This window comes from Nyctereutes procyonoides, unplaced genomic scaffold (assembly GCF_905146905.1).
Source record: "Nyctereutes procyonoides isolate TBG_1078 unplaced genomic scaffold, NYPRO_anot_genome, whole genome shotgun sequence".
In the NCBI taxonomy this organism is placed as follows: domain Eukaryota; kingdom Metazoa; phylum Chordata; class Mammalia; order Carnivora; family Canidae; genus Nyctereutes; species Nyctereutes procyonoides.
Window position 1 is genome coordinate 21,541,071 of NW_026575145.1, and position 23,527 is coordinate 21,564,597.

Consider the following 23,527-nt stretch of genomic DNA (forward strand, 5'->3'; position numbering starts at 1 on the left):
ACCTTTGAGCTGTAAAATGTTGCTACGTTTGCTCAGCAGAAACAAGTCAGCTAACTGGCAGAGAAGCATCAAAAAACATTAACCTAGAAGCTTTTGGCCAATGTTTGACTTATTTCATCATAAATAAATTTCAAGTGTAGGTTTTGAGAAGTAAAATTCACACGAATAGGTGATTGCTACCCATGAATTTACAAAACTGTAGGAAAACTTAGCCTTTCTCTATTTGGAGTGAGAGAAGAATGGGTTTCAAATATGGAAACACATGTCTAATTTATATAGTAAACCTACATAGAGATCAATATAAAGATTTTCACCTTATCGAAGCACTTTCTTTTCTACTTATTGTGTTCTGAAAATAATATTCAGATTTATAACATACTTGGTTTAAAGCAGTTTCTAAAATCTGGTGTATGTGAGATTTTTGAAAGGAAAGCAATATAGTAAGTTTATTGGGATCTCAGTATACATTTTATTTCAGAACAGATGTTGGAAACAGGCTAGGCCTTCTAAAAGGAGAGAATATGAGCTGATAAATATCCAAGGAAGTTTAGGTGCTATATTTCTAAGTTTTATCTAGGTGGTTGGCTTATGGATAAATCCCAGAGATAGAAGTTTTATTCCCAAGAAGCTTACTATCCAAGAGCTGCTTGAGAATTTGGACATTCCTAAAAGAAACATAAATCTTTCTATTTTGTTAGGAAGTCCATATTTTCTGTAAAATTTCTACAGTGCCAGAAATTGCATCTAATGGCTCAGTACAAAATCCTCTCTTCTTAAAGAAGCATTTCCAGATCTCCCGTGTGGGAATTAATCTGTACTTTCTCACTCATGGATTCAGGCATTCATTCAACAAACTATTATTGAACACCTACTACGTGAGATGAAAACTGTGAGCAAGTTAAACATAGTGCTTGTCTTCTCAGAAGTCATGGTTTTGTGGAGAATACGGAGTAAGTAGTCAGAGTTAATAGGCAGTATCATTACTGCTATACTGTGTGCATGCATATCTGGGGAGACTTTTTAGAATGCTTTCTAAGCTAAGCAGAAGTTAACTAGGTGAACAGGGATTAGGGGCATGATATACCCAAGTGGAGAACGAGCTTCCTGAAGGGAGTGAAAGAGGCACAGTGGTTCTCAGATGGAAAGGAGCTTAGAAGGGGTGAGTGTTGGACCATGAGGAAGGGAGGAAGTAGTGGTCAGAAGAGAACCTAGAGAGAGAAATAGTGGCTCTAGAACTCTGAGAACCTCATCAAACCCGCTCTCCTGAGATGGCAGTGGTGAGCCATTGAGGTGGTGGCAGATGTTCTACAAAAATCACAGTAGTTACTGTGTACAAAACCTACTGAAGGGAGGCATGAGGTCATCATCCAAGGTCAAAGGGGTAAGCAGCCCAATCTCAGATACTATGTCTAGGGTTTATCTCTTGTGTCAGTCAGGGTCCAGTCAGAAAATAAACACAATGCCAATATTTCCAGTTGGACACATAGGGCTTTCGAGGGCTGAGGGAGTAGTGAGTAGTGGAAGCAGAAGGAACCTAGAGATTAGTGACTTCAGGATGCAGCCATCATCCCTGGGGCTGGAAGAACAAAATAGCATGAATGTGGTTAACTAAACCTAGAAGATCAGAGTGGAGACCACCATAGAACTGCCAAGGAGGTGATTGGACCTCTGGGTAGGGATTGCCTTATGGCTGGTATTCCAGTCATCAAGAGGGGTTCATGGCTGGTACACAGTGCTAAAAGCATGGGGAACTAAAGCTATCTGCTGCTGCAGAGTCTGAAAGGAGCTGGGAAACAGGAAGAGTTCCTTCTCCCCACTTCTGCCCTCCAGTTTCCTGCCCGTGGCTCCCACTGGCAGAATTTAACAAGAAGCCAGTTACAAGGGAGTCTGGGACATGTGGTTTGCAGACTTCTAGCTCCAGCATCACAGAGCAGAATACAAAAGGGTGGGCTTGGGCTGAGACAGACAGAGGTGAAGGCAGCCACCTTAGGACCAGGACAGGAGAGAAAAAGAAGTGTGTAGATGTGGAGAGATTTACAACCTAGAATTGAACAGAATTTGGTAAGGGAAGAGGGGAGAGATCAGAGGGGATAAGGAGGCGGAGGAGTTAAGGAAGAAGCTTGCATCTCTGACGTAGGCAGGTGGTGGTGCCCTTTACCAAGATAGGAACGAAGGACTGAAACTGTTTAGGGGAAGATGATCCACGTGGTTTGGGACTTGCTGAGTTTGAGGTGCCTGTGGCTCCTCTGGGTAGAAGCTCACTACATCTGGTCCGAAGATGTAGATGTCTGCTTTCAGCCTATAGATGCTACGTGAAGTTTAGGAATGAATGAGGTTACCAACGGAGCCTAGATAATGCAGAGAGGAGTGCATTGGGCACAACCCAGAGGAACAACGACATTTTAGGAAAGAGCAGAAGCAGTGGAGAAGTTTGTGAAGGAGACTGGGGGGGGTGGTCGGAGAAGTTGGAAGAAAGCCAGAGTGCACTGGGATGCCCTCTAATGTGCCAGACATGGGGATAAAGCTATGCACTGTGCACCCGTGGTACAAAAGGGGAGCACCAAACGCAGCCTGGAGAGGAGCACTGGGAGGAGGCCAAACCATACTGGGAGGAGGCCACCAAGTGTCCAGGGCACCACAGTGGCACCGCGGAGCTGGCAGCAGATGTAGAGGACGAGTGGAGATGCAGGGGTGGTCAGCCAGCTCTCGAGCCAGAAGTCCTGTGCAAGGAGGAGGGCCCTCAAGGCTGGGCCGTCCTGAGGACGAGGCCCTTCTGAGAGATCTACTTGTCTGTTACCAAGTTTGTCCTCTAGGCATTCCTTTTTTTTTTTTTAATGGCATATTTAGTGTGGTTTGATTTTGTGGGAATCATAACCTTGAATTGGTTGATTTTATTTTCCCCCCTTACATAAAGTACAGAAGTCATCTTACATTAATACATCTTTTGACTGGACTTATCTTGCCTTTAGGGGCAATAAAAGCTCAGTGAGCTGAGCATCTAACACAGGCAAGGAGAGTTCTCTGTTTATTTAAAACTCTGAAGTTGTGGTCACTCTTCTGTTCATGCCTCTCAGAAACAACAAATTACAGGTTGACATTGATCTGACTGTGCTCTAGTGACCTGTGGGAATTGATTTGGGCAGGTGTTAGGCCCAAAGACAGTGAGACAAATACATACTGATTTTAAGTTATTTGCCAGGGTTCATTGCTTTCATTTTTTTTTTTTTTTTTTTTTTGTTAACAAGTTACGACAACTTTCATGTAGGGAAAATAGGAGTTTTTCATAATCCTACATATGAACTGGAAACAAGTGGGCCCAGGCAGCTCTGGATGCTCCTCCCCACCTGTGCTCCATATCTACACTGCCCTTTCCTCAATCTTCAGATCCGCTTTTGCTTCTTTGTGATCTGTCTTCTCCTCTCAGCCTCTTTCTACATCATAACTGACACTTAAAGCTTCAGTTCCCACTGCTTTTTGGGGCATTAGCTCAGTTTCCTTTCACAATCTGGTCAAGGGCCCCACCTGTTCTGCTCAGCTTGGACTGGGGATGTGTACCCATGTAGTTCACAAAAACAGGAGATTGGGTAGCTCCCCTCAGGACAAAGCGAGAAGCAAGGAATCCTGAGGTGTGACCTATCCTGTACATCCCTTCTGTGCCTGGCCCATAACTCATTTCCTATACCCCATACCAAAGATTCTCTCTTTGAAAGTAATCTCCCTGTAGGTAAAACCACACATTCACTTATTCTTTCCCTGACAGGAAGCATCCCAAAGTCATAAATGCTACCTGAGAAGCATCCAGTGGGCCACTTAAAAAGCATCATCCAATCTGAATCCACAATTCTCAGTGACGTCCATTTCAATTCGAGTCCTCTCACATTCATTTGAGCCATTCCATAACCCATGAACACAACACTGACACAGCCTGTGTACAGTGGTGGCACTCTTAATGTCATGTTTTAAGAGGAGAAGAAATTTCCATCTCTGAATCTAGCTGTAAGAAAGACACATCATGCATTGGTCCCTGGCTCAGCCTACACTCTGTCTAGTAGAACAGAGCCCACATCTGGTGATGGGTGGCCTCCTTCCTGGCATTCTAGGCCAGATGCTTGGAAATAGTAAGGTTTATTGGAGGAACCCTGACTCCTAAACCCTTGGCTTGTTGCCTCTCCTCTTTTACCATGAAATGAGTTCCCTGATCTGTAAACAACTACTCTCCAGTTGTCTGTTGGGTGTAGCTTCTGTTTTCTTCCTGTGCCTTTCCTTGTTAAAATCTGGTTATGGAGAGGTTTTTGATTGATTTGTGGGGTGGTTTTGTTTTTTGTTTTGTTTTGTTTTGTGGGTTTTTTTTTTGATGAATTCTGTAGTAGTTAATGATGTGATATAGAATAGAAATATCAGCTCAGTGGATGCATCTCAAACCAGAATCTTTTTGGATTTTTTTTCCCTTCAACCCTTGTTAAGAATTTTGAGCACTCTAATTTTGTAATAGAGTAGGTATCTATGGGGCTTGGATTCTGTAATCAAGCTTGTTTATTTCTGAGCTTTCTTTCTTGGCTAATTTCCATGTGGTTTCTAAGTTAATTGCATAGGGGAAAAAAAACAAAATTTAGTTTTCTGCAGTGTATTGACATGACTTTGGCATTTGCATTTAATCATTTGCACTTCTTCTATCTCAGTAAGTACAGTGAACTGTCTTTATATTTACATACCATTGAAAACTGTAAGATAAATGAGGAGTAGAATTAGAATAGAGGAAATCAGCATAGTCATTTCATAAATAAGCATCCAGGAGTACTGCAGCCATCAACCAACACCATCTAACCTCAAAGTAAGGCATTGGAGCTTTTTGTTTTGTTTTAACATATGTTATTTAACTAGTCTTAATTTAGCCAGTAAAAATTCCTGATTCCTATCCCTCTTTCTCTTCACTGTGTCCCAGCTTTGTCTAGATTGGGTTGAACTTACCCAGAGAGAAGCCATTCAGTTCACCATAGGACTATCTAGAACCATAGGGAGATTTCTGTGTTAGAGGAGAACACACACGACCCATATACAGAATTAACAGACCAATTATGGTAGGTATTACGTTTAGGGAAGAAAAGAGATGGTGATTGTCCCAGGAATGATCCTTTGGCATTGTGCGATTATTAGTCTCTAGGTATTTTTGAGATGAACACAGAAATCTAAGAAATCTGCATGGACTATGAGAGATTAGATATAAAAGTTATTTTAAAAAAACAAAATGCACATCTTAATGTTTGAACTTTCCATATGAATCAGTGTCCTTAAGAGAGCAGTGGTTATTGAGAGCCACTCAGAGGTCCAGAACTCCTTCCAGCATAGTCTCCTGACCATGCCCACTCTGCTGTTTCTCCATGTGCAGTGATTATCTGAGTTCTAGCACAGACGTGGAACATGATAGTTAGCCAATGAAATGAAAGGATGAGAACATAAATAGGTGACGTTTCCAGCCTTCAACTTTCTGCAGAACACTGATTCTTTTTTTTTTTAATATTTTATTTTTTATTTATTCATGAGAGACACAGAGTGAGAGAGAGAGAGAGAGGCAGAGACACAGGTAGAGGGAGAAACAGGTCCCATACAGGGAGCCCAATGTGGGACTCAATACTGGGTCTCCAGGATCACACCCCGGGCTGCAGGCGGCACTAAACTGCTGCGCCACTGAGGCTGCCCAGAACACGGATTCTTGAAGGTTCATAGAGATTAAACAGGACATCAAGGAAAGCAAACTACTAGGCTGGTGTTTTAAGAATACCAAAAGAGTAGATGAATATGCATCTTTGCCTTTGTGTTCCATTTTCTTAGGGTAAGTTCTTAGGAACAGAATTGCTGTTCTGCCTATTTCCAGAGCTTTTGATAAGTTTAACTGAAGTATGCTCCAGAAGGCTATGCCAGTTGGCTGTATACAAAATGGGCTGTGTTCCCACCCTCCACCTTATTTGTACCTGTGTCTCCAGAGCCTGCTTGGTGGCACTTTCTCAGAGCAGTTGACTTGGCAGGGGTCAAGGTGTGTGTGTCAGAATGCAAAGTGTTTATTAAAATTCCTAAGATGACAATGTGATAAGAATATTTGGCTTGTTTTTGTTTATTTTGATGCTTTTGGTTTAATTCCCCCAAATTCATGTGATGATTTCTCGATCTCTGCTTCAATCTCCCATTGAACAGTACCTTTTTAAAAACAAAACTGTGTTCTTCCTTCCTTACACATTTTTACAACTTTCCCAAGCATGCTAATAAATTTAGTATCTACACCATGTTCTTTATAGTCAATAACCAGAAAGAAATAAATTAGTGGGGCAGCCCAGGTGGCTCAGTGGTTTAGCGCCACCTTCAGCCCAGGGCGTGATCCTGGAGTCCCAGGATCGAGTCCCACGTTGGTCTCCCAGCATGGAGTCTGCTTCTCCCTCTGCCTCTCTCTCTGTCTCTGTGTCTCTCATGAGTAAATAAAAAAAAATCTTTAAAAAAATAAGAAATAAAATAGTGAACAGGCTGGACTTAAGAAATAAGGGCATTTTGGATTAAAGTCATTTGACATTATTAAGTCTCAGACTGGACCAAAAAAATAGGGAGTTGGTGGGGGGGACTGATGAATTTAGAGACAGATTATAGAGATGGTAACAGTTGAAGGGGCTATAGGTTTAATGTTGCCAGATCCTCCCAGTTTTCAAGAGAAATTTGTTTTACATAAAATATATATTTGTTAAATGTGCATGGGCCTAGAAAACTTATTTTTGCAAACTACCCATTTATGACCTCAGGTCTGTCCACACCTACTTCAGTTAACAGGTGCAGGGATGAACATTTTAAAAGTAAAAAGTTGGGCACCTGGGTGGCTCTGTGGTTGAGCATCTGCCTTTGGCTCAGGGTGTGATCCCTGGGTCCTGGGATTGAGTCCCACATCGGGCTCCCCAAAGGGAGCCTGCTCCTCCCTCTGCCTATGTCTCTGCCTCTCTATGTGTGTGTCTCATGAATAAATAAGTAAAATCTTAAAAATAATAGTAATAAAATAAAAGTAAAAAAATTTTCTTTCACCTCCCACCTCCTCCCCCCCCGCAGCCATGGACAGTTGAGGAGTTTATATTTGTCTCAAACACCTTTTTCCTGCGGCAGCTTCCCTGTGACCATTTCTTTCTTTTTTCCCTGTACTTGTACCCAGAGCTTCCTCTTGCTGTCCTGTGAGTGTGATCAGGGGTCTGTCCAGAATTGTGTCCCTGCGATGACCTCTGCACTCACCATAGGTCAGGGCGTGTCTGTCTCCCAGCTGTAGCAGTCTGGGACACATCCCTTGGGCAGATCACAGGTGGAGGCCAAGGCATATGTTCTAGGTCATTCATTCAGAGACAACAGCTTCTGTGGCTTTCCATGGCAGTGGGTCTCCGTGTATAATCCATGTAGGCAGACCTAATTAAATTCTTTAATTACATTTCGAGGGCAGGCTTAACAGAGTTAAGTATCTCCCAATCACCAGCCTCTGAAGGATTAAAGTAGCTGCCTCTTCTGCTGCTTCGGAATGGCGGCTTTACATTCCTCATTTAGTCTGGGGGCTGCCCGTTTCCCTTGTCTTTCTTCTTGACTATTTTTACCTCGAATATGTTTGATTTGCCTGTAATGTCCATCTCTTGCACAGATCCCATGTCACGGTAATTACTCAGTAAATGTGTGTTGAATGAAGAAGGACAGGTACTGTCCCTAGGTGAAATTTCTTTGTCACCTCTGATAATCAAGAACAGCATGTGCCAGAACAGAAATATTCATCAGAGCCAGATAAACATCCTCCTAGAAGGTCCGAAGAGCTTTGGCTCTATATTATTTGATTTCCTTGTCTGATAGTTAGTGGTGAATGATAGTACTACTATTCTTTATCCCTCATGTTTAATGGCTGAACCCACAGGACCTGTATAAATTGATTTTCTTTCAACTGCTGCATTGATCTCCTTATTTGTGGATTTTCCTCACCCACTAGAATGTAAGCTCCATGAGGGGAGGGATTATGTTGATGGTGTTCCCTTCAGTGTCTGGGTCAGTGCTGCATATTGAGTGAGGGAGCCTGGTCTTAGCTCTGCTCTTTGTGTCTTTTCTTGCTTTGCTTTGCTTGCTTGCTGTCTTTCTTTCTTTCTTTTTTTTTTTAATGTCTACACAGTTCCTCATCTCCCTTGGGTTATGACACTCCCTTCTACATTGGGGCAGATATAAGTTAGCTCGGTCATTATCTTCCTGCTTAAGCTGGCAGGCAGTTCCATACGCCAAGAGGGGCACAGTGGAAACAGGATTGTGGGAGGAAAATTCTTCCGTCTCCTGGCCAAGTCCGCAGAGTCATCAAGGTAGGTCCCTCCTCTGAGCCTTGTTCTCTTTACCTGTCAAGGAGAGAGAGTACCTCCCTACCTCCCTCACAAGATGGGAAGGTACCATTTGAGGAAAGCTTTGTAGAATGCACTGTGATGTGCATATGTTTTTTGCAGGTGTAAACCGACATGTTTACATGCTTCTCTGCCTTTCAAGGACCAGGACACCCCAGGTGGGAGCAGGCTGACCCAAGGAGCTGATTTTCTAACTTCTTCCTTCTACACGACATTCTTGTGAAGTGGGTGATGCTCTCCCATTTTAAAGATGAAAATAAAGAGAGATGTCTGGGTAGCTCAGATTGTTAAGTGTGCAACTCTTGGTTTCAGCTCAGGTTGTGATCTGAGGGTCCTGAGATCAAGACCACATTGGACTCTGTACTGAGCATAGAGCCTGCTTGAGATTCTCTCCCTCTGCCTCTCCCACTCATGCTCTCTCTCTCTCTCTCTCTGAAATAAAATCTATTTTAAAAAAGATGAAGATAACAATTCTCAGAGATATAGAATTTTACTCAGAATTGACAAAGTAAAGGCAAAGAATTTTACTCAGAATTGACAAAGTAAAGGCAAAGGCAAAGCTTAGACACAGATCATCTGATGACAAATCTAGCCTTCTTTTCAACACCTAGCATCTGTAAGATTGGAGCATGAGAGAAATGGCCACTGTGCCTTGACCCCAGATTCTGGATGGTGAGCCTGATCATATGTGTTTTGAACATCTCTGTAATTTGTTAATGTGTGATACCATAAGCTTGTACTAGTATTAGCCTGAGTTAATACTAGAGTCATATTCAATTGATAGATTTTTCTTCCATATGAAACACTGCACAACTAGTTAGATCAGAAGTTAGTTATTTTTTGGAACATGCTGATTAAAAAAGGGATTGACAATGAATGACAGAAGAGCTGATTGAATGGAGCAGAGCCTGCATTTACATATGGACCTTGAGTCTGACCTGGATTTGCAAGCTATCCTGTGGCATCCCAATAGATAGAGCAGGACGCCTGCCTACCTACCCATTCCTCCCACATGAGGTTTCACCATTGATTGGGTAGTGGATCCTCACCAAGGTGATCTATTTTATCACTCCCAGGGAGTCTCAAGGGAACCTGTAACGATTCTTCAGTTACCCAGCAGGACCTTGTGCAGCTGCATGTGGAAATCAGGATAATTCCGGCATTTCTGAGAGCATTTTAATAGAGCACTGATTACAGATTGCAGGCACCTGGTGGTGTTTTTGTACTGAGGCTGAAGGGTGCAGTTCCGAAGACCAGAACTGGTGTTGACAGATTCCGATTTTCCTATTCTCTTGTTTTCCAGAGCCTGGAAGAGGTACTAAGAAACTCTTACAACAGTTAATCCAGACTCTTGGCATGGTTAACATGTGCTTTCAGGAGACAACTAATGCCAGAGCATTAATTCCCAGGCTGCTAATGGACATATGACTTTGCCCAGGGTTTGTTCTCCTTCCAGTGGCTCAGCACTGAGACTGGAAGAGGGGCTCCTGTTAGTTGGGGTCAGCATCGAGCCCTGTAGCTTGGAACTTGGCCAAAACTATTCGTGCTTCTTGGACTGTCTCAGGCTGTTCCACCTGGGCTGGCCATCATTGCTTTGGGCCTTGACAGCCAAATGACAAAGCATAATTATGAAAGTCAAGAGAATGAAAGGTGATAGCCAGAAGTTGAGATTTTGAAATCAATGAGTTAGAAGTATTCTAGTCCAATACTTAATTTCATGCCAATTCATAAGGAAAAGAATGAATTTGAGAAGAATCCTCACTATGATAGATCAGATTTTTTTCTCTCTCTCTCTCTCTCCACCTCCCTCCTGGCATTCCATGTACTCTCACCTTCCACAAACTTGGGACGATTCTGATAACTTTACTTGAAAGATTATTGTGGCAAAGCAGAGAGCAGTGGCCAGCTCTAGTCGTGGCCTTGCTCTGGTTTGGGAATTTCGCTCTGGACTTCAGCTTTCTTATGATTTAAGGGAGAGAAATGGTGTGCTGGACCATCACTAAGATCACTTCAGCTATGACCTGTTTTAAGCTTAAGAATGCTGGGGTACAAGCTTGTGCAGGCCTTTCAACCGAAGTCTGAGCTGCTGGCAGGTGGGGCCCCAAAAGATGTCAAGGAACGGTTGCTGTTTGGTACATTTGGAAGGTCTTCCTGAGATCCTTCTCAGTCTAGACAAGTGGATGGAATTCCCCTTGCCAATCTTTTCATTTTGTGAAGGTCCCAGGGCATTGCTGTTAGGGAGGCACTAAGGTTTCTCAGAGACTGGCCACAAAAGATAGAAGGCACAGAAAGAGTATGGGGAAGGAGGCCACAAGAAGGGTCCAAGTTGTGCTTCTGAAATGCCAGAGGGGGGTAATACAGCAAAGGAAGTGGAATGAGGAGTTTCCCTTGAGAACCAGCAGAAACCTTTGAAATATGTGCCTTTCATATTTAAACCTTTTCCGGTTTGGGAAATAGCCTACACGGTTCATAAAACTGCCTTGTGGCAGCTATCCAAGACCCTCTTGGGAGTGGACTCCTGTTGTAAATTGCTGGTCTCTGAAGGAGGGTAGTGAGAAGCTGTGATGAGACTTTGGTGGACATTGTCCTGTTTACGGAGACAGACCTATTGTAGACTCTCAGCTGCCGTATTACCAACTCCCCAGGTTTTTATTTGTGGAATCAAAACAAGCTCTATTCTAACTAGATTACGTGATCCTCTTTGCCAACTACACAGCATGATATGTAAAACCGAGATGAACAGATATCCAGAAAGAATGACTTCAAACTACAGCCTGATTCATCACCTTTGTGGGGGCTGGACAGAGATGATAACAGTATTTTGTCCACCACAAAGCAGGGCTAATCAGAGGTAAAACGGTGAAGGAGATGAATTTTTGATTTACCTAGAATGCATTTCTGCCTCACTTTTCCCAACCTTTCTAATTTCTTCCGTGAGATAGTGAGGAAGAGCAAAGACTCCTAGAAGCATGCTTCCTAGGTTCAAGTCCCTGCTCTGCCTTTTAAAGCTCTGTGAATTACAGCTTTAGAGTTAAGCTTTACTTAACTACTCTGAGCCTTAGTGTCCTTTTTTTTTTTGTAAAATCAAATCTTGCCCTTCACCCCCCAGTACAGACATACTGATGAGGATTTTCAAATACCAAGGTCTCATATCCAGGTGTTTGCATCTCATGTCAGAATTTGAGGTAGCGGCTGGGGAAAGCTTTTGGAGGCTCAGCGGGAATCTTTCCAGCACTGGTCAAATTATACTGCACAGGCACATAGTTATGAAGTTGACCATTGGGGAGACCAATTAACATTAAAATTACAGTCCTTGGCAGACCCTTGTGAGATGGAAGAGTTGAATGATCTTATTGAAAATCTTGTATATGAAACTGAGACATTGAAGGACAGAGTGCCTTACCTTTTAGATTGACCTGATAAATATGTGTGAAATGGGTACCGATGTGCCACATTTCTTCTGTGTCTTCTGCTACTGTGAAGGACATGTCAGGGTATGATGTTGTTACAATATCAATTACAGAAAACTTGTTGACACTCTCTCAAGAAATTATAAAGTGATGATATTTTTCAAATCAGGGGTTTAAATAGGAAATACTGTTTTAAAATCAGATTTAGAGATTATTTTGAGAAGCTTTCCTCTGATTTTTAGAAAATATGTAAACTTGTTTCAACTATATTTTCAGTTTTTATAGGTCACTTAAAAATGGAGGGTCTTTTTAAAAGACTTGTTCTCAAAAAAAATAAAAATAATAAAAATAAAAGGCTTGTTCTCTTTTTCATGTTTTACTCCAGGTCTGTTCTCAAATAGAAATAGCTAAATCAAAAAATTTATGATTTGAGCCAACAAATATCTGATAGAAAAGGCTCATCTTATGTTTGCTGGAGCATTTATTCGTTTGTTTCTTTGTTTTTAATGGCTGATGGGTTGGTCTTTTTTTTTTTTTGTCCTTAATTCATAACATCTGTATAAACTTCTCTGTGAATCAGGCCTCTCCTGTAAGAGGGAAGCACCCGAACTACTACCTGAATGATTGTTAAATGACAGAATTTCGGAGGAGTGAATTTAAAGATCCAATTAGCTTTTTCAGTGACTATGAATTGGGCAGTATCTCATCAAGCAATAGACAGTAGCTCCACCCAGATGCCTGGGTGGCTCATTTGGTTGAGTGGCCAATTCTTGATTTCCACTCAGGTTGTGATGGACCCCCATCCCCATCACCCAAGGTAGCCAGATCAGGCTCTGGGCTCAGTGGGAAGTCTGTTTCAGGATTCTCTTTCCCTCTGCCCCTCCCTCTGCTCATGTGCACATGCTCTCTCTCTAAAATAAATAAATTAAATAAATAAAGTAGCTCTACCAAGCTATCAAAGAGAAAAGGCAGGGCAGCCCACGTGGCTCAGTGGTTTAGCGCTGCCTTCAGCCCAGAGCCTGATCCTGGCTACCCGGGATTGAGTCCCACGTCGGTCTCCCTGCATAGAGCCTGCTTCTCCCTCTGCCTGTGTCTCTGCCCGCCTCCCCCCCCCCCCCACCCCTCGTCTCTGTCTCTCATGAATAAATAAATAAGATTTTAAAAAAATAGAAAAGGCTTTTAAAGGCAGAAAGAGGGCTAAAAGAGGAAATTATTGGCAAAGAATGCATTGTTTCAGGCAGATTGTCCTCCTGAGGGGATTGTAAGGGCCTATGGAGTACTGACCAGGTAATTCCTGGTCGAGTGGTTGAAGTTACATTCCTGGGGGGTGGAGGCAGCAGTTAGGTTAGGTATTAAAGTCTTGGTTTGAAGTGGGGTTTAGCACAAGTGACTCTGCTTAGGAGCCTGCTGTACCTTTTAAAGTCTTCTACTTCCTTTCATGTATGGGTTTAGTGTTTGCCTCTCTGTTCTATCTTCAGTGCAACTAAAAGAAACACAGTGATTTAGCAAGCAGTGCAGAACATAGAACATAATTGAAATGTTTATTTTCATGTAGTCTCTCCTCATGTGGCTTTGTCCCTATTTGGTTGGAATAGATTTGTCAATTGCCAGTGTTGTCTGCTATAAACAATGCCCTCCAGGCCAGTATATTGTTTTCTTAGTTTGCCAATGAGGTATTGGACACCATAGTGATGAGTGCTCAAAAACTGAGACATGCCAACAATCTGAGCTCCGTTTGTTTGTTTTCTCTCATAACCCTTTGTTCTTTATTTGATATGACTAAACTTCTTTTTAAGGCCTGCTCACATTGTGGCTTGACAGTCCTGTCATATTCCAAAGAGTGCACCCCAGCCTACCCTTCTCTGGTGCTTTATTTCTATCTATTGCTGGAGCATCGGTATAGAGATACTGAAAAACCAATTTAAACTAGTCCTTGAAACTTAAACTTGTGAATGTTGTGGTTCTATTATAGACTGAATCCCTCAGAATGGGTGATAATTGTGAACTCTTCACATCACCTTGAAAAATTCTCCAAATGGCATGTTTCTGGCAGCTTAGGGTGGTGGTGATGTTGGTGGTGGTGGGTTTTTTTGCCTTTATTGTATTATTTGTTGGGATATAATGATTGACTACAAGGTTAACAAGTCCACCCACAATATAAATAAGCTTGTATAAACACAGATCTTGGGGTCTGGGTGTAGAACAGGATTTGTTCTTTGAATATTAAACCAGCAAGAATAATGTGCTTACTGAACTTATAAACACGGAAAGAGCAAATGAAAATAGTCTAGATTTATAACTGAAGCAGACATGAGTCACTGGCTTTGGAGGATCCTGTGAACATGATGTCTCCTACACAAGAAGGGTTAGTATATACAGGAAAAGAAAGCCAACCAAGTCTCATAGTACTTGGTAGCCTGATAGTGGGGGAAAAAACTCCCTCTTCCCTTTCCTTAAGGAGTTAGACTGTATTTTAGGATTTTTAAAGGTTTCATCCACTTAAAAAGTTTAAGTAAGCCATGACCAAGGCTGCTGTGTATGGTTGTGCTGTTTTTGCTCTGCTCCAAAGATGTGTGTGCAAGGGAGCAAGTGCCAGCTGACATGTGGCTGGTATTCTGTTCATCAGGCCGTGGGCCCTGGCATGGAGCTGCACTTGCTCAGAGGAAAGGAGCCATTTTCTTCTCACAGAAATGCCTTCCAGTCCTTGTCATTGTTCACAGCATTTGCTCTTTTTCTTCACAACTCTTTGAAATTGGGAATTTACCCAGTTTCACCTGTGGGATTCCTAGTGCCATATCTGGACTAGCAGAAAAGAAAGGCAGACCAGGGGATCCCTGGGTGGCTCAGCAGTTTGGCACCTGCCTTCAGCCCACGGCGTGATCCTGGAGTCCCGGGATCAAGTCCCGTGTCAGGCTGCTTGCATGGAGCCTGCTTCTCCCTCTGCCTGTGTCTCTGCGCCTCTCTCTCTTTCTCTCTCTCTGTCTCTTATGAATAAATAAATAAAATATTTTTAAAAAAGGCAGACCAATAATTAGATCTCAGTGAAATACATATTTTGATATGTCTTCCAATTTGAGGAGAAAGCGTGTACCTCAAAAACAAAATGTTTAAAGGAACACTCTAGTCAGATTATAGTGGAATAAGGGTACTGCCCTGCAGAATTAATTTCTGACCTATTTTCTGATTTCAAAATCCAGAGATAGTCATATTAACATTTTGGCAGCTTTTTTTCTAGACGTTTCTTTATGCATATAAATATACACCAATAATCAACGAGTTCATTTTCTGTTTTGTAACTTCCTTGTTTTCACTCTGTTATGTTATGGTCATTTCTCCCAGTCAGATCTATATCATGAATTTTGAAGACTACGTAATATTCTGTTAGATGGTAGGCTATACTGTATTTAACCAATGAAGATTGGCTATTGATGGATATTTAGATTGTTTATAATGTTTTCTCTTAAAAATGAATCTGAGGAAAGCATGCATTTATAATACAGGCATACATGCTCACATCATTTTCTCTAGTAGTAGAGTTGCTGGTTCAAGGAGTTCTAACTCAAGTATTAATTTTAGTGAGGGAAATTCTAACTTCATAATCCCTGGACCAATGGGGTAGGTTAAAAAGAGCATAGCTTACCATTCATAAAAACACAGGCCTAAAAATCGTAATTTACAATCTTAAGCAAACTGGAAGATACATTTAGTGGCTATCTTGATTCCACACTTGGAATTGAGCGTGGAAGTGTTTTATAAATCATGCAGTGCTATGCAAACCTCAGTGACTCATTACTAGCGCTTTACCGAGTATCTGCCATATACTCTCAAAAAGTGTTTATGGAGTCTTAGTTTATAAGTAATTCATTAAATACAGAGGGAAAACCTCAAAGGCAGTGGTTCTGGACTGGTTGTATAGCAGAATAAACCAGGAGATTGTCCAGAAAACAAGTCTAGCCTCTTGTCCCGAGACCCCACTGCGAACAGGTCCTGGGCACCTGAGATGATGTTGATATAGTCTTTGCTCAGAATTCATCCTTTATGGTATTTCTATGTCTATTTACAAGTATCTTTCTAATAGACCAGAGAATATTTTTAGCTTTAATATCCCTGTTTGGAAGTTTCTGGCTCCTTCCAGAATCCTTTTAGAGATTTTTTGGTTTTGTTTTTTTTTTTTTTTTCCGGAGGGGGTGGTATAACCTATTGATTTAGTTCCAATCTTTATAAGTCTTATGAAGTATTAAATATCAATTCTTGGTCTGCCATTCCCATCTGGTTTCACACCACACAGGCCATTCCACAACCGTCATTTCTATCATGAAGAACGAAGAATAATGGGCTTACAGTGATTGCAATTTCCCACTTCGAATGCTATTAACAGATTAAAGTTATCTATCTATTCTAGTGGTGTATCAGACTTCCTCTTTAGACTTCACTAATATGAATTTTTAGTTTAGAGAATTAATTGAACTACATGGAAAAACTGGCTGGTGTACTGAAGTTTTTGTCTAATTTATTTAAATCTTCTGCATATTTACATGCCATAGAGCAACTGAAATTTTTATCTTGAGATCTTATCAAAGAGTGATGTTGTCTGAGTAGAAATTTTGCATATTTTGAATCAGTAACTCTTGAGTAAACTTTTATAGAGGAGCTTTACTTGACTTCCAGTGATCTCATTGGCCTTAATATATGAAACCATGAAGAATAGATTTTCAATGCATAACAAACACATTGCATGTTTTCTAACTACCAGGCAGAGGTTTTGGATTTTGGAGTGAAATGAACATTTTCAGATTTTTTTTTTAGGTTTAATGATTGCTTAATAACATCTGACTTATAAGATTTAGTGTTTATATACTGTGGAGTTTATGGAAAGCAGTTTAACATATCTCTACTTTGATTTCAGTATTTATAACATTCACCCATTTCTTGTCAAGGTAATTGTGTTTCTCTTTCAAGACCTGAGGCATGGAGAAGAAACAAATACAGTTAGGCTTGAATCTTATTTATCATTTGGAATATTACACTGGGCGGTGTTGAAGGACATTTGTGAGCAAGATGGGAGCGATGCTGGGGCTCTTTTAGGAGGCATCCAGATCATTTAGGCTAGAGTTGATGAGAATCCTAACCAAAGAAAACGAGAATGAGAGGGAACTGGTAGAGTCCAGAAAGATTACATCAAATCCACAGGGCTTGGTGATTGGTAACTTATTATGGGACGGGGTGCGGAGTAGTTAGGGAGGTTGTGTTTGGAAGGGTTAAAGGAAAATGCAGGGTCTAGGTTAACTGTCAGTGGAAATGCTCCACTGGAAGCTGGGTAAATGGATTTAAAGCCAGGAAGGCAGTGGGAGCTGGATGCATGATTAGTGTCATCAGATGGAAGTTGCATTTGTAGCATCTCAAACACAAAGAGACAATGCAGAGAACTCCTTAGAGAATAAGCTTAGTTTTCTCATTTCTGAGTTATTTGAGGTCACCTCACCAGTGTTCCTATGCATTAGAGAAAACCAGCTAATTCTCCCCCAAAGTCTCCTGGGTTGACATCACTTTCACTCTTAACTCGGAGAGTTCTGAAACTTGATATCAGCTTGCTTTGAGTGTGCATCTCCCCCAGGGTCAAGTCGTAGTAACTGGTTAAAGAGGGTGAAGTCTAAAACCAGGGATTCTGGTTACTCATTGGCAATGGGACTATAACTGCTGTACGGTCCAGAATACTTGTATTGGTACAGCTGGTGCCAAAATATGATCAGAAGATTGCTTGCTAAACATGGGGCCTAGACAGGGACATTCCTGAGGTTAGAGGACTCAGCTTGCCTTGATAATATCAAGCTATATAGAAGACTGTAGTTCACTGAAGGGGCTCTTGCTTTTCAGGTGAGTAGTATTTGAAGCCTGTAGGCTGTACTTCCTGTCTGCATGATAGCCACAAAAGGCACCCATTACTAAGGGCATCTGCAGTTTTTACTTGATGGAGTCCCTATCACTCTTCCTTATCTCCTCACCATGGAGGACAAGTGTCCGTTCCACTCCTGGAAACCAAAGATGTAAATGGTGGAGTGCAGAATATCTTCCATCTGTGTCCTTTACTTATGTACTTCATCTGCTGAATCCTGAGGTCGTAGGAGTTTACAGCTCCTCTCTGAAGGTTAATCTCATTTCCAGGTTACCTGTGGGTGTGGAGGGCCCCCACTATAGTAGCCCTGTACTAACAAAAGTGGATCTGGACTAGGTGGCTTACAACCAGAAGAAGATAGATAGAAAAGCCCCAGCAAAGATTAAACTAAGTGAGATTAGTCTCTACAATTACCAAGACAGCCAGCTGCTTTGACTTGCAAATCATTTTGTAGGTTGGCTTCTTGGATGGAAAAGCTTTGTAATTATAGCCTGTAGAAGCAGTAGACCAGGAAGATGAAAAAACTTACATGGGGTTGTAGGAGAGAAGAACTAATTTTCCTTCTACCCTTCTGAGTCCTTAGCTGAGACTCCTGTAATAAAAGACCAAATACTAAGAAAAACAGAAGTTTATTAGCACATATACCTCATGGATACATGGGAGATGCCAAGGGAAGAAAGTAACTCTCTGAAAATCTGTGGAATTCAGGATTAAATATCATCCCCATAGGGAAAGGGGAACAGGGATGTAGGCCTCTTAGGGGAGAGTAAATGATTTCTAGGAAAGATTGAGTGCTACCCTTAGAAAAACCGATGGGTAATATGATAGTTTGTGATAAAATCTGTCCTGGGTGCGGTCTGTTCCAATCTCCTCTCCTGTGACAAGTGTCCCTCTTCTCTAGTAGATGGAAATCTCAGAGGGGGGACTTAATGAGTTCCTTTTAGAGGATCTGTTTTTAGGCAGATGAGGGGGGTTCAGACAAAGCCTTTGCTCACATTTGCTGTTTTTCAGATACCTTCAGTTCAAAATAATCAAAATCTTGAAGTGGCATATTTTGGGGTGGAATGTCCTGCTTCCTTCAGCATGATGTAGATTAGAGTACTTCTGGTCATTGGCACACCACTGATACTATATTCATAGGGATCCCAGCCTTGGGCTGGGTATTGATTTACCAACAAGATATAAGACCTTATAAAGCTGCTTGCTTGAATCAGAGAGAAAAGCCTGTACATCTCTTCCTGTGTTCTTTCCCAAGAATCCATTGCTTTCCATCCCATAGTTCCTCGTCAGGCTATCGGCTTTAAATTAGGTGTCAGGATGGCTGCATGAGAACCAGTTAGAGAACTGTGTAAAACAAAAACTCCACCGTACATTCCCATTCCTGTGATGCTGTTAAAAACATACACACATACCTACAGTTGCATAGACCTGTTATTATCATTGTCCTGAATAAAAACTTTTGATAATTTCCCATGGGATGCATCTAGTAATCTCCTACTAGTAAGTTTCCTGAGGGTGAATTCTATAAATTCCTCATCCTGAAAACAATACAGAGCCTTTCATAAAATAGACCATGTGTCCATATTTAGTGAGTTTCATACCATGAATGAGAAAAAAAAGCTTTGGTAAAGTTGAGTTTCTCTTTTACACATCCATTCTGGTATGGATGGCTACATTTACTCAGTTTCTATAAGCTCAGAGGGTCTTTTATTTTTCACAGTGTAGTAGGAGAAGTAATTACAATTTTCCATTTTTAAGAGTTTATTATGATTCAGGCACTAGAATAAGAGATTTGCATACACTGTTCCATTTAGTTCTTTCGATAGTTCCATGAGGTGGGTGAAGATCTCTCCAAGTTGCAGTTAGTAAACTAGGAGTCTGGAATTTTAAGAGATTTACCCAGTCATAAGTAGGCCTTCAATATTGGAGCTGGAATTTAAACCCAGATTTGTTTAACCTGTGCTCAGTGAAGTTACTGTTTTTATCTTTCCTGATTTTTGTCATGCTTTGTTTGTTATTGTGCTTGGCTATTGAATATCACTATATTAAAAAATGGCAGGGAGCACCTCGGTGGCACAGTTGGTTAAGCATCAAACTCTTGGTTTTGTCTTAGGTTGTGATCTTAGGGTCCTGAGATTGAGCCCGACGTCAGGCTCCATGCTCAGTGCAGAGTCTACTTGAGATCTCTCTTCTTCTCCCTCTGTCCCTCCCCTCCCCACGCACTCACTCATGTGCTCCGTCTCTCTCAAATAGATAAATCTTAAAAACAGTAAAAGGTCATTTCCATTTCTTAACAGCTTCTCAAAAGAAGAACAGAATTTTCTAAGAGTTTGGTAAAACATGCATCTTCCCCTTCTTTCCTGGCAGATTTTGTACAATAAAATGATAGCTTTTTCTTTTAACCATAATTATAGAAAAATGTGAATCCAAGATAGGAAAGTTGGGAGGGCACTGGTAAGAGAATGCCTGGTGAGTTTGGGAATGTGACGTGCTTTCTCTGTAGCTTATAGAATGTTGGAAGCTGCTGTGCTCCCACTGGCTTTCTTTCTCACATGTCCCCAAAGGGTGAGAAATGAGAAGCCTTGTTTCTCTCTTTTTTTAAAAATGTCCCTGTAAATTATAACACCCTGCTTAGGAAAGTCACTGGGTAAATCATGGTGGGGAGAATTCTATTTGCTAACTTCTGGGAAATCGCAGAGTATCAGTTAGTGGTCAGCACATTGAATCCAGGCCCCCTACGCTGTTGTCATAATGTTCTTAGCCAGTATGAAGAATCTCGTAGTGATGATGAAATGTCATGATCAGAGCACAAAGACATCTGGGTATATATCTCTCTAATATGTAGTGGAGATATAGATGGATATAATAAAAAGCACCACTGTGTAGTCTTTATTCTTGGTGCCACTAAGAAAACCTGTTCTCTTACAGAATTGAAACTAGGAGAAATTTTTTTTAGCCAGAGGAATGCTCTTTTTAAATCTATCTCTTTGCTACGACAAAGTTGCTGATGGATACCTATGTTGGTAGCATTTGTGAATTTTGCATTGGGAAGAACGATCCCGTGCAGTCAACTCCTAGAGAATAGGGACCATGTCCTAAATATTTCTTGTATCTCTAATACTGAGCCTAGAAATGGCACACAGTAGGTGTTTGCCACTTGCCTCGATTTTACAGCAGGCTGACCAACTCTTTGAGCTACTGTTACTGTATATAGCTGTGCTGTTGATCCACTCGCAGGCTCTCTGAATACTCTGTATGACCACATGACCAACCCACAGGCCCTGTCTGCACCTCTAGTTCTGATTTGTTAAACAAATATTGGTTGCCAGTTAAGACACAGACCATGACTAGGATGATGGGAGAGAAAATGTTTATTCAAGTTGTTGAAGTTTTTGGATGATGGGGTTAAAATTCAGACTGATCTTGAATATAGTAGACACAAATTAGCAGAATTAAGACCATTAGAGAGATATAACTTCTGGAAAACTAAATATAACATGGGGACTGTATATATGTGAGTTTGGTGGCAGGGAGAGGAGGGACCCATTATGAGTCAGCAACATACTGTTTTATCTTCTTAATTATTGGGCACACATTGCCAGTTACCCATAGAAGCATAACATGTGGGAACTGCTGGATAACATTTCCAAAATACTTAGCATTAGTCAGAATTTTTTTTTTTTTTTTTTAGAATTCTGTGTCCACTCTGGCTGAAAAAAAAATGTGGAGAATTTGTCAGGGGTCCAGAGCATGGCAACTATATGCAGAGGAGCACTGGAAAATAGGACCCACCGAGAGAGGTTAATAAATAAGGATTAATTATTTAGCGTGATCCAAAGCAGCTAATGGGTGATTAAATTAATGGTCTTCTGGTGCATGTAGGGTTATTATGTAGAAGATGGTATTATTATTTCCACTGTGAATAGAATTAGGGAAATGGATTTACATTAGCGTTAAAGGAGATTTTGAAGGAGCATAAAGAACTTGGTGACTTTAAGGATTGTTGGACAGGGGAAAGATCTCTCAACTGGAAATGTGAAACCATGTTTCTTACAGAATAGAAATGGAACTGGGTACTGCTCACCAGTACTGTTAGGTGCAATTGGGGTAGAGACCTACAAACTTTCTAGGGAACATTTCATGCTATTCATCTCACATTTTATTTGACATTTTCAGTGAGTACATCAGTATTCCCTTGTTTGCATTTTTCACAGTTAATACAAACGTGAAGACCTTGCTTTTAATGGTTCTGCAGTGTGTTTCAAACATGGGAGAGAGTTTAAACTACAAATTGAAAATTACTCCACTTGCAAATCAACTTGCTGCGTACTCTTATAGGAGCCTCACTATATTGTCAACTCAGCTTGCCTTCTCTTTCTCTTCTTTAGAAAACTCACTGTGTGCCCTCCTCTGTTGTTCTACAATGAGTGCCAAGTCTGCCATCAGCAAGGAAATTTTTGCACCACTTGATGAAAGGATGCTGGGAGCCGTCCAAGTAAAGAGGAGGACAAAGAAAAAGATTCCTTTCTTGGCAACTGGGGGTCAAGGAGAATATTTAACATATATCTGCCTGTCAGGTAATGAAAACCAGACAATAATATTAAAACACGTTCATCTTAAAATATTTTATTCTAAAGTATCTGAGAGGGTCATATGCCCAGTGTTTTGTACACATCTGCTCTTCCATTTCAGTTTCCTGTTTTTCTGTTGTCTTTTCTGATACTTATTTGCCGGTGGCACCTTTACTTTTGAGGTTGCTTTCTATGGGAAAAGTAATGAAGTTCAATTTTAAATGTATTTTCCAGTTCATCGAGTGCTTCTGCTGAGGGTTTGACAGACACATTTGTTCATCCATGCTTTCCTTCACTAAAACATTGGCAGAAATTGGGTTCTCCTTTAGGATTTTTGCTTTAGCATAATTCCTGAGAGTTGGTAATTGTCATTACTAGCAGCCTGGGTTTCATTGGCTTTCTTTTTCTTTAACAGTTACCAGTAATCAGTAATAGTTTGTCTCAAGATAACTATCGACACCTTATGGAATGTGAGAAAGTAGACACAGCTCCCAAATCATCGCTTTGCCTGACAGCTGTTCCTTGTCAGAAAGAGGCATCTGTTCTATTAAGCTTAGAATTTTGTTGGATTATTTTTTTCTCTTTCTGCTTGTGATTGTAGATCTGTGGGATTTACTGTGGATCCATACCTAGTTTTTGAGATAAAATTTGGATAAGTTTTCCATGGAGTTGTGGTGATGCTAATCTGAATACCTGGGGCATTTGTAACAAATCTGGTAATATTTCTTGTAACTGGACAATGTAAGAATTAAGCTTACCTTAATTCATCTTTTCTTATTTCCTTCAGTTGTGGTTTGGGAATAAAACTTTATTTTTTGACCCATTTTTAGATTAAAAAAATAAACTTCTGATCATTTATCAGAATTCATTTCAGTGTGTAGATAGGTTTTTTTCCAGAAAGAATATGTGAAGATCAAAACAAAAGAATATGTACAGATAATGATAAGACTATTTCTTAGTTTATAATAATAACCTTTTGGTAAGAACGTCTTTTCAGTGGTTAGGATAAAGCTCTTATTTAAATGAGTGTGAGAGAATTGACCTTGAAATATTGGTCTTAAAAAAAAAAGAAATATTGGTCTTTTTTTCTGAATTCCAAATAAGGAATAGATTAGTAAAATATGGTGATTATTGGAGGACATTTGCATTCCCTTAGTGTGCTGGGCAGTGCACACTAAGTGCACACTATGTGCTTAGCATATAGTAGGGACTCGGTTAATATCTAATGACTAAGTGAAAGAAATTACCTAATTACCTTCCTAGTACTTTGTT

General features: G+C 40.8%; 1 protein-coding gene across 5 annotated transcripts in view; it reads left to right on the forward strand.

Annotated features, from left to right (window-relative positions):
• The window catches only part of STXBP6 (syntaxin binding protein 6), a 238,775-nt gene that overhangs the window by 49,568 nt on the left and 165,680 nt on the right, over positions 1–23,527 (forward strand). For 4 of the 5 annotated variants that reach the window (XM_055309369.1, XM_055309366.1, XM_055309367.1 and 1 more), the window contains one exon: positions 22,073–22,261. The exons of the other annotated variant lie outside the window; for it this stretch is intronic. In XM_055309369.1, the coding sequence (XP_055165344.1) occupies positions 22,108–22,261 (154 nt within the window). In that variant the 5' untranslated portion in view covers positions 22,073–22,107. The remainder of the gene's footprint in view (positions 1–22,072; positions 22,262–23,527) is intronic. 5 annotated transcript variants of the gene reach the window in all.